This window comes from Ooceraea biroi, chromosome 11, assembly GCF_003672135.1.
Source record: "Ooceraea biroi isolate clonal line C1 chromosome 11, Obir_v5.4, whole genome shotgun sequence".
Lineage (NCBI taxonomy): Eukaryota > Metazoa > Arthropoda > Insecta > Hymenoptera > Formicidae > Ooceraea > Ooceraea biroi.
In genome coordinates this window covers 10,999,516-11,013,149 of record NC_039516.1, presented here as the reverse complement: position 1 = coordinate 11,013,149, position 13,634 = coordinate 10,999,516, and the positions used below count along the sequence as shown (strand labels likewise).

The window sequence follows — 13,634 nt, the reverse complement described above, 5'->3', positions numbered from 1 at the left end:
ACACTGATATTCATTTCGTGTACGGATTCTGTGACGGAAATGCACGAGCTGCCGTACGAGAGTATCAACGTAGATTTCCTAACAGGAGAGTACCAGATAGATTTAAAGCAACGAATTACTAATTCAGTTACTAAGATGCAACAAAATTTTCAGGAATGTCGTACCGTAACAAATTCTGTACTACGTCGATGTCTAGCTTGTATCGATGTGCAAGGACAACATTTTGAAATGCGTCACTAAATCATTGCGTAGATAATTTTTATTTTTGTGAAAAAATCCGTTGTTACTTATCTGATATTTCTTTTCAATATTGGTTTATAACTTTGTAATAGAGCATTTCTAAGCAAACTCGATATAAGAATGTTTTCTTATTTCCACTAGTAGAATATGCTCCCGCAGTTTGTCGGTTAAAACCCGGGACACCCTGTATAGTAAAGAACAAAATAAGATTCTTATCATTCTTGATTCTTATTATGAATCTTGTTACAAGCTGAATAGTATTACAGAAGCTATATTATGCTTAATTGGAAAATCCGCTGTTACTAACGAACGATCTGTCTATTAAAAAATGTCTCTTCGCTGCCAATGCGATCAGCAAATTAGTACGAAATTCAGGGGAAAAAAATAGTATGCTTTACCTGCTCACTTAAATTATCGCTGTGAAAATGTTTTAGAATCTACAACTTGCAATTTCTAACAAGTACGAGTGAACAAAAAAATCGTACATCTGCAAAAGATCGGATTGCCGGCGTCTTATCTCCCACTCTTCGAGTCCGAAAGGATTAATATTGTCCACCATGGGCGACCGATGATGACGCCTTGCCTCCGGAGAACCCTCGTTCTCTCATCCCTCCGCGATGCTCTAGGGGAGGCTTTCTGGCGCGCCGGAGTCGCTCGACGTCGATGACGTGCGCCATACTGGAGGCGGTCGAGTGTTTCACCAATCGGCACCCACCGGGTGCCGGCTGAGTGCCAACCGCATCCAATAACCCAGGGAATCGCCCCACCGATAAGCCGCCACACCCACAAGTGTCACGTGCGCACGAGCAACACCACCGCTGCCAGGTCAGTCGTGCGCGTACCCTCACGTAGTGCTTGTCTCGTGAAAAATTGTGGGTCACGCGCGGGGTCTCCGACAACGATTCACGAGGACGACGATTCATCGATCGCGCTATAGAAGAACCATAAAGAACGATCAAGCTTCATTATTGGTGATCGAGAATACTCCATCAGATGATCATCATTAAGGAAAATTGGAGGTGAACCACTGATCTCGACAAAGGAAATAGGTTCACGATGTTTCATTAAAGTAGAGTTGGCTCTTCTAGATGAAGACAGACGGGCTGGTATTTCAAACCGCTCGTAAAATGGTGGACGTCACTATCACTCGCTATGAATAGACTTAATCGACGTCGTGAAGTGAAATAAACGATCAGAGTGAAAAAATACTCCGAAGACCGCGGAGTGATACCGCGAGTGCCGCAGGTACTGGTGAACTGATAATCGGAATCGCGTGATGGGAAGCTACACCGTCCATCAGAGATCGAAGAGATTAACGGAAAAATCTCATGCATATCACGGTCTTCACGGTGGCTGGTGCTCTGTGAGTGAAACTACTCGGAAGCATATTTCGTGATGACGTTACGTACAGTGTGCACCGGCTTTAAGTGACAGACTTCGATCAGACATCACTAACATCCGAAGACACTGATGCTCCACGAAGACATGTTAGTGCGATAAGATAAGCTCGACGAATAGTCGACTTGTTTGTCCGGATTATTAAAACTTCGCAGCGAATGTTCGCAGAGTCGACATCATCGTCTGCGATTACGATCTAAAGAAAGTCGCGCTGGGCAGGAAGAATACTGGCAAAGGATCGCTTCGAAGACTTCATTCGCGCGAGTCAAATGCTATTCATCAGTCCCAAGTAGGCAATCAAGAAGCGAACTGCGCGATTGAGACGAGCGTGCACTAACAAGTAAGATTCCTCGGAGGCAACGGCAATTTCAGACCACCAGCGAGATATCGAACATCGAATCTGCATCGTCTCTTGCAAGAGGCAAGATCGGAATCGCCAGTAGACGAGGACACGATATCAGCCCGGTTGCGACCGACTTCCTCCCCGCTGAGGACACGAAGGTAGATAGAGTGGAGATAAAGAGCAACTTCAAGCACGATAAGCCTACTAGAGATGCTGAGGTGCAAGACACCTTCTCGAGAAGGGATGTATTACTGATTGCAGCGAGATCGGCATCTTCTTGCTGGCAGAACAATTGACAGTCGCGCGACGTTCGCCAGAAGTACTCGGTAGCATCTTGTCGGATCTGCAGGTACTCCGCCGGCGACATGTATCCGCTAGATCAGCCCGCGATCGAACTCGATCATCTACCTCTGCACATTCCGGAGATCCTTCACTGTAAGTGTCGATCGAAGACGCGATAAACGACGTTGACTGTCCGGTTTTTCTTCGAAGAAACGGCGTCGCGCGTTTCTTCAGATTGATGGTCGCACCTCGCTCGAGTCCGCAAAAATATCGATCATCGGCAGTTTTCGATTGAAGTAAAGTTTGAATCCAACGACATTATTAGGCTCCCATATCCAATTTTTAATTTGATAATTAATTTTTAACGCTTTACGTGTATTAATGCTGTTCATATTTGAGTATCGGAGTGCTTCTACTGTTATTTGCTTGAAAATATAATATTTGAATACTGTACTGTACGTCAATTTTGTATTGTTAATGTTAAATTGCGCCTCGTTTATTTTTATGCTTCAGAAATTACAGACCTCTCGTTTGTTCATTGCCTCTTGACTTTTCTGTCGCAGCCACGATACCAAAATGCGGTGGATGCCAGGAAGTCATCCTGGACAAATATGTCCTGAAGGTCCTGGAGAGATGTTGGCACGCAAGATGCCTCACGTGTCGGGATTGCGGCTCGAGGTTGACCGACAAGTGTTTCGCGCGAAACGGCCATGTGTTCTGCAAAGATGATTTCTTCAAGTAAGCACCAATAATCGCTACTATAATGTCAGATGTTTTTGCGATACATCTTATCCCATCAATCATAATCTAATAATCTAATATTACGTAACTTTATCGGTACACATTACATAATCATCGCATTTAATAAATTTCTCCGATAATTATTTCGATTATTCATTTATTGTGTGTGTCAACGAATAATTAAAGAATATTTAAAAAGCATATAATCGAGACGAGTAACTACCCTTATAAGTAGAAAGATTTATCATATAATTTATCTAGATTGTCTACCGCGATTTATTATTGTAATTTTTAATCATAATTATCGATTAAATTTATGTTTGAGAAAAAGTTTCAATCTCGATAGAGAATTGCAATTTATTAAAGAAGGAAATTAAAAAAATCTTTTTGATGTTTTTATATTCGTTGCTATTTATTTGACTTATCGACTTGCCGATAATGACGAGGTACGTATGACGACGAGGAAAACGCTGCTCCTCAAAATACGTGCGTATCGAGTATTTCGGTATCGATTTCTGCGAGGGTAGCGTGCTCTTCCTCATTCGTTCGTAAGACAAGACGCCATTTTTCTTTCTCCCGAAGCTCGTCCTGCTCTTAGACACACTCTTCGTTCTTCGTACTCTTTTTTTCCACACTTTCATCATTCTTTCATCTCTCAGACAACGCTATCAAACATCACCGTGTTCAACTGCACAAAGTGACGCAATTAAATTGAAACTCTAGATGCGATATACAGGAATTACTGTCTCTAATATCACTGATAGCAACTGCATAGCCTTGCCATTAATGTGTGAATGTAATGTGAAAATGTTGTATGTTGTTGGTGTGGCAGGCGTTTCGGGACGAAATGCGCGGGCTGCGGCCAAGGGTTGGCACCTTCGCAGGTGGTACGTAGGGCGCAGGAGCTGGTCTATCACCTGACGTGTTTCTCGTGCGCCCTTTGCTCTCGGCAACTGGACACTGGCGACGAGTTTTATCTCATGGAAGATAGGAAGCTTGTCTGCAAGCCCGATTACGAGCAGGCGAAGGCGAAAGGTGGGAGATAAGAGCTTTACGTGATCCTTCGACCTTCCACCAGACACCATCCTCACAAGAATAATTCCTTTCTTGCGAATTTAATTCCATCCCTCGCTATATCGAGCCACAATTTCATCAATCTATAACTTTTCTGTTCGGCTGAAATAATTTTATAGAAAGAAGTTTTTAGCAATTAAAATAATTATATCAATTAAGTATCTGAAGATCATAGAAATTGTATAAAAATAAGTAATAATATTCGAGTCAGTTGAAACATCTTTCTAGTTGTTTGTTGCCTGAAAATTTTTCCAAGTCTGAAAAGCGCACACAAAAAATAGTGGACTTAAAGATTTGCATAATTATAGAAACATTATATTATTGAGGTATCAATTAAAGATTGTAACATGAAAGATATTACATACGATTAACTTGAATTCCAGAATTAGCAGATGGTGGCAGCATAGACGGTGATCAACCTAATAAGAGGCCGCGGACGACGATCACGGCGAAGCAGCTCGAAACCCTCAAGTTGGCGTACAACACCAGTCCAAAACCGGCAAGGCACGTGCGGGAACAGCTGTCTCAGGACACAGGCCTCGACATGCGCGTCGTTCAAGTCTGGTTTCAGAATAGGTAAGAAAAGTTCAATAGCACTTGCGGGTTTTCTCTCATATTTCAAAGATCCTTCTTTTAAACATCTGCCTTGCGCTTAATCAAACTAGACACGTGCTCGCTACAGACGAGAACGGAACCTAAGAAAAAACGGAGTCGCTCTTATTAACATCAAACGCTAACAACGATTTGGACAGATAAATTACGTCAGAAGCTAATTTGATCTCCTCGCGACATTGCCAAATTAAGAGAGACTGGTTCATCGTTAGGATTCTGCTTTAGCGTGGCTTCCGATATGGTTTCTGAAGCCGTTCGTGAAGGCAATCGAGAGATTCAAAGATGTCGGGGAGCATCGGTCCAAATATACGTTGTCTCTTTTGCTGCACAAAGTATCAAGTAGCTCGATCAATGAACGAAACTCGAATCGGTATCAAGGTAAATCTTTCTTTGAGACAATTGTATTTATCAATCCAAGGCAAGCAGATAATCGTAACAAACGTATGAAAAATCAATGAAGTTATTAAAATTGGATAAATCGAAAAATGTTAACAATTAAAGCGATATCTGCAGATTACAATTGCTAACTTTTATCCTATGCACTCCACCGTCACGATATTCGCAAACGCTGTGCTGTTTAGCCGTCTGTGCACATTTTTCCCTCTTATCGCTCGAGTGGCACTACGTGATACCGTAGACAAAGTAACGATTCGCCGTGGAAAAAGTCCGCTATCAGGAAAAGGAGAGTCCTAGCCGCTGACCGCTGCCCGTTATCAGGGAGGAATGGGTGTTAGAAAGCGCCCATGAAAATAACACCAAGGATAAGTAAATAAGGTCTCTATCAATGACTGCGAGATAAATATACTATGTGACATGTACGTAAATCTATAAAATGCACACGTGTGCTGCAGTTTTCCTGCAAACTCGAGCCGATATACTTGACGTAATGTAAGATTAATGTACGCCGGCCGCGGATGAGATAAGGTGCATTTTTCTTTCTCCAGCTGGGCGATAATGGGAAATAGATTGTAGGTGCTAGAAATATATAAGAGTATTATTTATCATAAATACTCGACTCGGTACATGATACACGATACATGAAAGATAGATGAATGAGGAAAAGTCTACCGTCTCAGAATTCGCTCTTTTTCCTGTCTTTATCGGACTACTTGGTATCAGCTACATGCACGTGACATCGAAGCGATGAAAGAAAATATCTCCGCTACGAATTTTGAAATAGTTATAAATTATTAAATGTCATTATCAGCATAACGCAGCATCCGCACATGTATTTTTAGATAAGGTAAGTGACCCAGTAATCGTCATGTTTACGTATTAACAACGTATTTTAAAGTTTTCTGTCAATCGTGCGGCTCACTGATATTTTAGTACTTTTGAGCTTCAAGTTATAAAGGCAGATCTCAGTTTTACGTACAACATCGCAAATTATCGCGGTATGGCGATGACTCGTACATTTGCGCTTTCTACCCTTTACGAAGAATTTTCTCGAGAAAGGTAAGAGGTGCGAGAATTTTACAGAGACGTTCTTATTCGTAACAAAAAACTGATTTAGAATAACTTAACATAACAGTCATTCACTTCTCAATCTGAGCGATATAAATTTGTAAAGTCAAGCGTTTTGCTTAACGTGACGATTACTGGGTCACTTACCTTATTGCTAAAAATAGTCGTGCAGAAAATGGATGGCAATATCTTAAGTCGCATTGATTACGTAATTTAAAACATAGCTCTGTCTCTTACGAAATTACTATGTATATTTAGAAATTTCTATTTTAATAATTTCTGTTTCAATAATGATCCCAAATCTTTCGTGATTTTACTATCGAAAATTTCCTTCGGTTGCTTTTTACATACAACTATTTAAAACCTGACCAGAAATTATTATTCATTATTATTATTAACTACTAATATATAATTTCTTATCTTTAAGGAGAGCAAAGGAGAAGAGGCTGAAGAAAGATGCCGGTAGGACAAGGTGGTCTCAATATTTCCGCAGTATGAAGGGCTCCGGCGGTGGCGGTCACTCGCCTAGACACGATAAGCTTCTCGACAAAGACGAGCTGAAGGTAGACTTGGACTCCACCTTTGGTCATCACGGTGAGTTGTATTATCGTCCTGTTGATCTAAGCAGAAAGGTAGCAATAATAAGATAACGAGAAGCGAAAGATAGACGTCATCGTGCATTCGTGTCGCAATTCGTAATAGATATATCTATTACGAGCTAAAATACTAATCTAGAACTAACAAATTTCCTAATACTTTTTAACGATATATAGAATATTAAGAACAGCAAAGAGTTAAAGAATCGTGATCAACTCTCGAATGTGCGGATAAAAATTCTGGAATTAAATTCGAGGATCCTGCGATTCCGCTTGTATTAGTTTAGAGTACGCGCCGGTTTCAGTTAGAACGTGGATTTCAACAAAGAACATTTCAATATACAATGGGGCGTCAAAGCTCACCCTGATAATCGCATCAAGCGAAACTTCAAACAATCCAGATGAACGGCTTTCTGTTACGCGCGATGCTCGTTCCCGTGCAAGTACAGGTAATAGCGAGCATAAATTCAAGGACGGCGCCCGCAATCTTCCTGAAATCTCGGACACGGTGAGCTGGCAGTTAGCCTCCGCGATCTCCTGAATATTTGAGGAGATCGTCTTCCCCTCGGATAACAGGCATCTGGGTGCCGCCAGTGCCAGACACAATGGATGCCAGTCTCGCCGGCCGGCTTCACTCTCGAGCTCCGAGTTTGGATGATCGCTCGTTACGAGCAGTAGCTCCCCGTGCGAAACCGGGGACACCCCCTTAACTAGCTAATTAACCGCTTATTTCTAATATTCTGATTCGCATAATTCTAAAAAGGTCGCAATTTTAGATGGGTGAAATTTAAATTCATTTAGTGGACTTTTCTCTCTCTTTCTGATAAAGTATTCCTTCTTTTTTTTATGTTTGATGTATCCCTTGTTCAATTTTCGTTGATCTGAAATCTTAAGAGAAGGGATGATCTGTTTTGCAGACTTGAGCAACGACAGCTACACAACAGTCAACATGGGTGTTGATGGCGAGGGCGCGAGTCCAGGCGGCGGTGGCAATGGAATCGGGGGTGGACCACCCCGTGGATACCTGGGGGCGACAACACCTCCGTACCTCTCTACGTCCAGATCGCCGTCCTTACCACCCCAGTTTCCGTATCCGCCGGACGCTGGCCTCTCGGTGTACACTACTCTCGGTAAGCCCCGAAAGGCAAATTTCAATTTTCAGTTCTTTTCGTGAAACTCGGTACATTTCTTGGGTGGACCTCGCCGGGCAATCAATAATACGCCGGATTGAGACCGGAGGGAAACTCGAGTGTTAAGTTATTCCTGGGGCGCGAGCTGAAGGTTTACGACTGACGTGGGCCGTATGATTCCAGGGGGATCAGGCGGCATGGTGCCAGGACCAGCGTCGGATCTGAGCAACGAGTCGAGCGGTGGCGGCGGTGGCGGCGGTGGCGGCGGTGGCGGCGGTAACGGCGGTGGCGGCGGTTACCCCGATTTTCCACCGTCGCCGGACTCCTGGCTCGGCGAGCCACCACCCCCGCACGCTCACCATCACTCTCACTCCCATTCCCATTATGCCACATAACCCGCCAAAATCGCGCGTCGCCAAATACCGTATAGAATAACGTGCTGCCGGCGCGGGATGTTCACCTGACGCCGTCCTCGTCGTCGTCATCGTCACCGGAAGAGAACTCGAAGAGCTCGCCCCTGCCCGTTGACGTTCCGTCTAACGCAATAACAGATCCCGCAAATTTCGGGAACGTAAATCTGCTAAAACCTGCTCGAACGAATTGGCTGAGATTCTGTGTGAATTTATCTTGATCTACAATTCTACTTGCGTGTAAAAGATTTATTGGGTCGACCGGAAAATTCCGATTGTTTTAGCAAAATTCGCAAAACACTTTGCATTAATCCTAAATACTACTAAATGCTTTGTGTTGGAATTTTGTTAAAAAATCCGCACGGACTTTTCGCTCAATTCAATATATAAAAAAGAGCAAAGATAAAACTCCACTTTGCAGAAGAATGAACAATGAGCTAAATTTTTTTATACATGAATGTATAAAAAAATATCATATTTGAGATACATGATTCCTGGATATTTGTAACATTGTTTCAAATTATTGTAAAAAAGACAAAGATCGTTATACTTTCGCTCTTGAATCTTTTATGCTACGCAAAATCGGAGCAAGTCTAAATTAACAGCGCAGAACTGTCCATTAAAATTCCGGAAATTGTAACACAACGTCGCGTGAAACGACCACTCATGATGAGGGGCGAGGTCTCCCCCGACGATGGGGCGCGATGCGTACGTTCTACACGGCGGCTCGATAGTCCACGGGTTATTCTACACCGGTATTTTACACCGTCCCTCTTCTCGATCTCTCGTCATCCGAGCGGCCGTATCGACGCCGTGTAACGTTACACTTATGGCACACGTACGAATCGCATTCGAGATACTACGACTAATCTAAATATATTTATGTACAAGTTCCTCGTTTCTCGGTATTACGGAGTTTGATTGTCGAGTAATAATAGGAGGTAGTGTTAAACGTGCCCCGGACTGTTCGATACGCCGATCGATTCGTCGTGATGCCGAGCGAAGAAAACGCAACGGCTGCGGCAACAGCACAATCCACATGAATCCGTTGCTTAAATCTGGTACTTGCTCTCCGCTGAATTGAACCAGTCACCAGTTTGATCTGCGACAAATTCGAAAGAACTAGTAAAATAATAATTAAATAATAATTAGATGATAAATAAGGAAAAGAACGAAGAGTTTTAATAAAACATGAGCGGTTTCAGTTTTAGACTATTAAAACACGACGCAGTTACTGATCTTTGGTCGATTCAGCCGAGCAAGTTCGCACCTTCACGACGAATGTGATCATACGTATGACCATACGACGGCCTAGACCTGATTCCCATGGTGTGAATTTTTGAGAACACCGAAAGGCGACTGAAATTATTCTGCAACAATCGCATAAGTGGTATTAAGATTACATACGTTCGAAAAAATTGTGTGATTAAATATCTTTTTGATGAAAGACGCTTAATTTGTTCGTCTTTTTTTCTATCTTTATGGCTTTTGAGTATACGAGCAAGTTTTCGAAATGTGTACAATCTAAATTCCAAAAAAGAGAATATATATTGTCTTGATTTAATTTCCATTTCGGTGGTCTTCAAAAATTCCGACTTTGAGAAATCGGGTGCCAAGGCGTGCGTGTTGTGCGATCTACCTTGCTTGCGTGTGACGCTAGAATCTTGAGATGTGCATTGTAAATAGTACGAATTAGACCCATAGGGAAGGTTGATGCAGAAAGTCCAGAACGATTTTACTTATTACTCTTCCTTACGTAATTAATCTGAAAGAGGAGAAGAATCAAAATCATTTTATATCCCAGTGATGACCGCGTACACGCGTGAAACACACAAAATTTGCTTTTCGAATTCGGTGATACCATATTTTGCAGAGGCATCATGCGAAATGGAGTGATCAAGATTGGAAATTGTTTTTATCTTGCTGTAGATGAAATTGTGTAAAAAGATCGACGTGCGAGAGTCGCAACATTTACGATGAACGATTTATTATTTAAGTGTAAGTGATACCGACGCGTTTGCAAACGCTTCTTCAGACTCACTTTGTTCATGCTATTCATTCAATAGATGATTAGAAAGCTACGACGAATTTATTCAGAAACATTTCTCAGCGGACTAGCTCTATTTCTGTCACTTGTGTCTAATTATAAATTCCCTGATAATATCCGAATGGATAATATCCGATTGGAAGTTTCCGACATCTCGTGAACAAGCAAAACTTTGATTTTCATCGAAATATTACGTTGATAGCTAAAACTAGAACTGCATTTTCAGTGAATATCGATATTGCAAAAGATTTAATACGCAAAGCCGAGATTGCCTGAAACTTTCGTAGAGCTGACGAAGTATGTGTTATGTCTGTACATATATGTATCATTTTAAATTCTGAAATCTTCTTAAAACAGTTAGAAACATAAAAGTTTAAAAGTCAACTATGCATTGTTTGGCATTATTATTATAAAAATAAATTATTTCAAGTTTCATGTCGCTGCATATAATTACATGCAATTGTATATTTTATACACGTTTTCATTACAACAAAAATGTTCATTTTGATTTCAAGAATATAATATTCAATCCAAAGAATCGCGAAAGGCAAGAGAGGTGCACAAAATGTTCATAACAACATTTTTATTAAATTTACAATTAACACATTAATACAATAAATAGTCTTACTACATAGATCGCTCAGCTAAAAGAATGAAAAACAAATATACGCCTTTTTCTTACAAAATTTAGCAATTTTAATTTTCTAAGCGTAATAAGAAAGCTTCTTAAGTTTTGTATTGTGTCGGTCGTTCAGCTGTACCTATGAAATGTGCGAGAATCTATGGATTATCACTCGGGAAACATGATGGCCGAGGAGGTTACTGTCCACGTGCTCGATTCCTCCAGTCGTGCTCTCCTGTTACTCGGGGTTTGCTAGGTAACAGGCGAGCAGGACTGAAGTTGGTGGCACAAGCTGTCGATATCCCGACACAGTTGATAAAACAGTAGTACTGCCAACTCGAATCGTGCGTTTGTATCACTATAGGTCCCCAAGTATCAGACGAGCACGAGTGCAGGAAGTGAACGCTCGGGAAGAAACCCCCTTGCTCGGCATGTTATCCGGATAATAATCCGTAAATTCTCGGGAATTTTCGACGGCCGGTTGTATCACTAGAGGTCCCGAAGTAACAGGAGAGCACGGGTGAAGCGAGTGAACGCTAAGAAAGTAACTTCCTGGCTCGGCACGTCATCCGGATAATAATCCGTAAATTCTCGGGAATTTCGACGGCTCGGTGCTTGCCCGCACAGTACAAACTCAAACCTTTCCATTCCGCTTGAGTGTACGATGTACTGATGACGAAAATAAATGTAGCAACGAATATTTTATGCACTTTCATTGCATTTTATGATTCTGTAAATTAAACACTGTATTTGTAAAATCAAAATCGCTGAATTTTGTAACGAGAACGCGCACATTTTCGTCATTTCAAGTGTCGGCATTGCGGACGATATTTTCCATTCTATTAATAAATTAACTATAAATACAAACATAATTATTAATATTGTGCACTTTTATTGCGCTTCATGATTTTCTAGATTAAATGCTATATTATTAAAATTCAAATTGTTACATTTTGTGCATAGAACATGTATATTTGCATCGTTTAACGAAGCCTCCCAGGTAGCACTCTCATATTCCAGCTAACTGCATTAATAATAAAATTTAATAATAAATATATGTAACAATAAATATTTGTGCACTTTTATTACGTTTTATGATTTATTTAGATCAAACGCTGTATTTTTAAATTCAGAATTGTCAGATTTTATAATAAGGACGTGCATAAAATGTTCAATCTATTTATACTTACGTGCAAAATCTTGAGAGTAAAGATGCACTTATTCTTTCTAACATTATAAAATTGTCGCTATTTAATTCCCTTATTTTTAACTTTTACAAGAAGATATAAGTTTAAAATAATACGTAAATGTAACATTAATAAATATTCCGAGAATCGATTTCCGAAATACGAAGTACTAATAAATAATAATCGTGACATCGTACTAGCTGCAGATTGTCTGTGGTCAAAACTACTATTTTACATTACACATAAAAAATTATTCTATTTTCTAGATTTCTTATCTATTAATACCTTGTCACAAACCGTATCGTTAATGCGTCTGAGAAGCGAATGCGAGGCCGTCACGATCAGCAAAATTATACTAATTTTAAACTTATGTATTTCGCGTTGCTACTCTGGCGCGGCGATCCTTGCGAAGGATTATTGTAATTCCGAGCTGCATCTCGCTGCTGGCGACCGCAAAACTGCATGCTTTGCGTACAACGCAAACGGCAGCGACGCAGCAGAAACGCAAGAACGTCACTGTAGAATTGTATATAATCTACATCGATATATATACACGTATATATATCGCTCCCACAGTCCTTATCCTTATCCATGCTCCCCATCCATGTTCCTTCCTTTTCCCGTACCAAAAAACGTACGTTCCAGCAAGGGGTGCGACGATCGGCAAGGGAAGAACCGGAAACGGCAAGAAAGGTATATTAGACTCGTAAGAGAGATTAATGTTGTACAGTTATAAGAATCGTATTTCTCTCTCCGCTCCTCGCCGGGCGCGCGGCCGCACGGGGAATGAACACGTCCGCGCGGCGTCTCGGCGCAGCTCGTAATCTTCACATCGCTATGTGAGTTATTACGGATCTTTATATTATTATCTAGTCATGGAGTGATAATAAAAATTCTATCGTAATCTTCATCGGCGTGATTTTATTTCTACGTCCTCCTCCTCCCGCCACCCCGTCAGATTTATTACTCTACTGAGAGACGCGATTCGATTATTCCGGAAGTACAAAAAAATGAGAACTTTTATTAAAAGTAAAATTACTTTGCGGATGGTCGAGAGATGCCGAGAATAGTCCGCGTGCGCCACGCGAATCGGGAAACAGGCACCCATGATTGACACGCAAGTCCTTAAGGGGGTATTCTAGTGTAGCATGTCAGAAAAATCGAATTTTTTTTTTGGCATATTTTGCAAGTATATGGTATGGAAAATATGTCTGCGAGAAGATGTAGCCCGATTCGCAAAATTAACAAAGTAACAGCACCTAATAGAAAATAACCTCTGGCGCGCGCTCGGCGGTTGGACCGCGCGGCACACAACAAAGCATTGTGTTAGTATTTTAGGTAGGGTCGGAAGATCGTTATTCTTTGAAGGTCGTACATTTGAATTGGAGCCTTTGTATAGTACAGGTTATATAATACAATGAATCTCTAAATTCATTGATTTGAACTTTTGCTCCAAAACATCTCCATGCTGGCGTGAAAGTTGTTGAA

General features: G+C 41.1%; 1 protein-coding gene across 1 annotated transcript; it reads left to right on the top strand.

Moving 5' to 3' along the window:
* Positions 1–1,089: 1,089 nt before the first annotated feature.
* Positions 1,090–13,054, top strand: LOC105285309 (LIM/homeobox protein Lhx3). Its single transcript, XM_026973884.1, has 7 exons — positions 1,090–2,416; positions 2,827–3,004; positions 3,831–4,039; positions 4,462–4,654; positions 6,582–6,748; positions 7,668–7,880; positions 8,064–13,054. The coding sequence occupies exons 1-7, from the start codon at positions 2,347–2,349 to the stop codon at positions 8,273–8,275; spliced, it is 1,242 nt and encodes a 413-aa protein (XP_026829685.1). The 5' UTR covers positions 1,090–2,346; the 3' UTR covers positions 8,276–13,054.
* Positions 13,055–13,634: the final 580 nt, after the last annotated feature.

Coding starts and splice junctions, on each gene's coding strand:
- LOC105285309 (XM_026973884.1), top strand. CDS start 2,347: ATGTATCCGCTAGATCAGCCCGCGATCGAACTCGATCATCTACCTCTG. Junction 3,005..3,830: donor AAAGATGATTTCTTCAAGTA/AGCACCAATAAT, acceptor ATGTTGTTGGTG/TGGCAGGCGTTTCGGGACGA. Junction 6,749..7,667: donor CTCCACCTTTGGTCATCACG/GTGAGTTGTATT, acceptor TCTGTTTTGCAG/ACTTGAGCAACGACAGCTAC.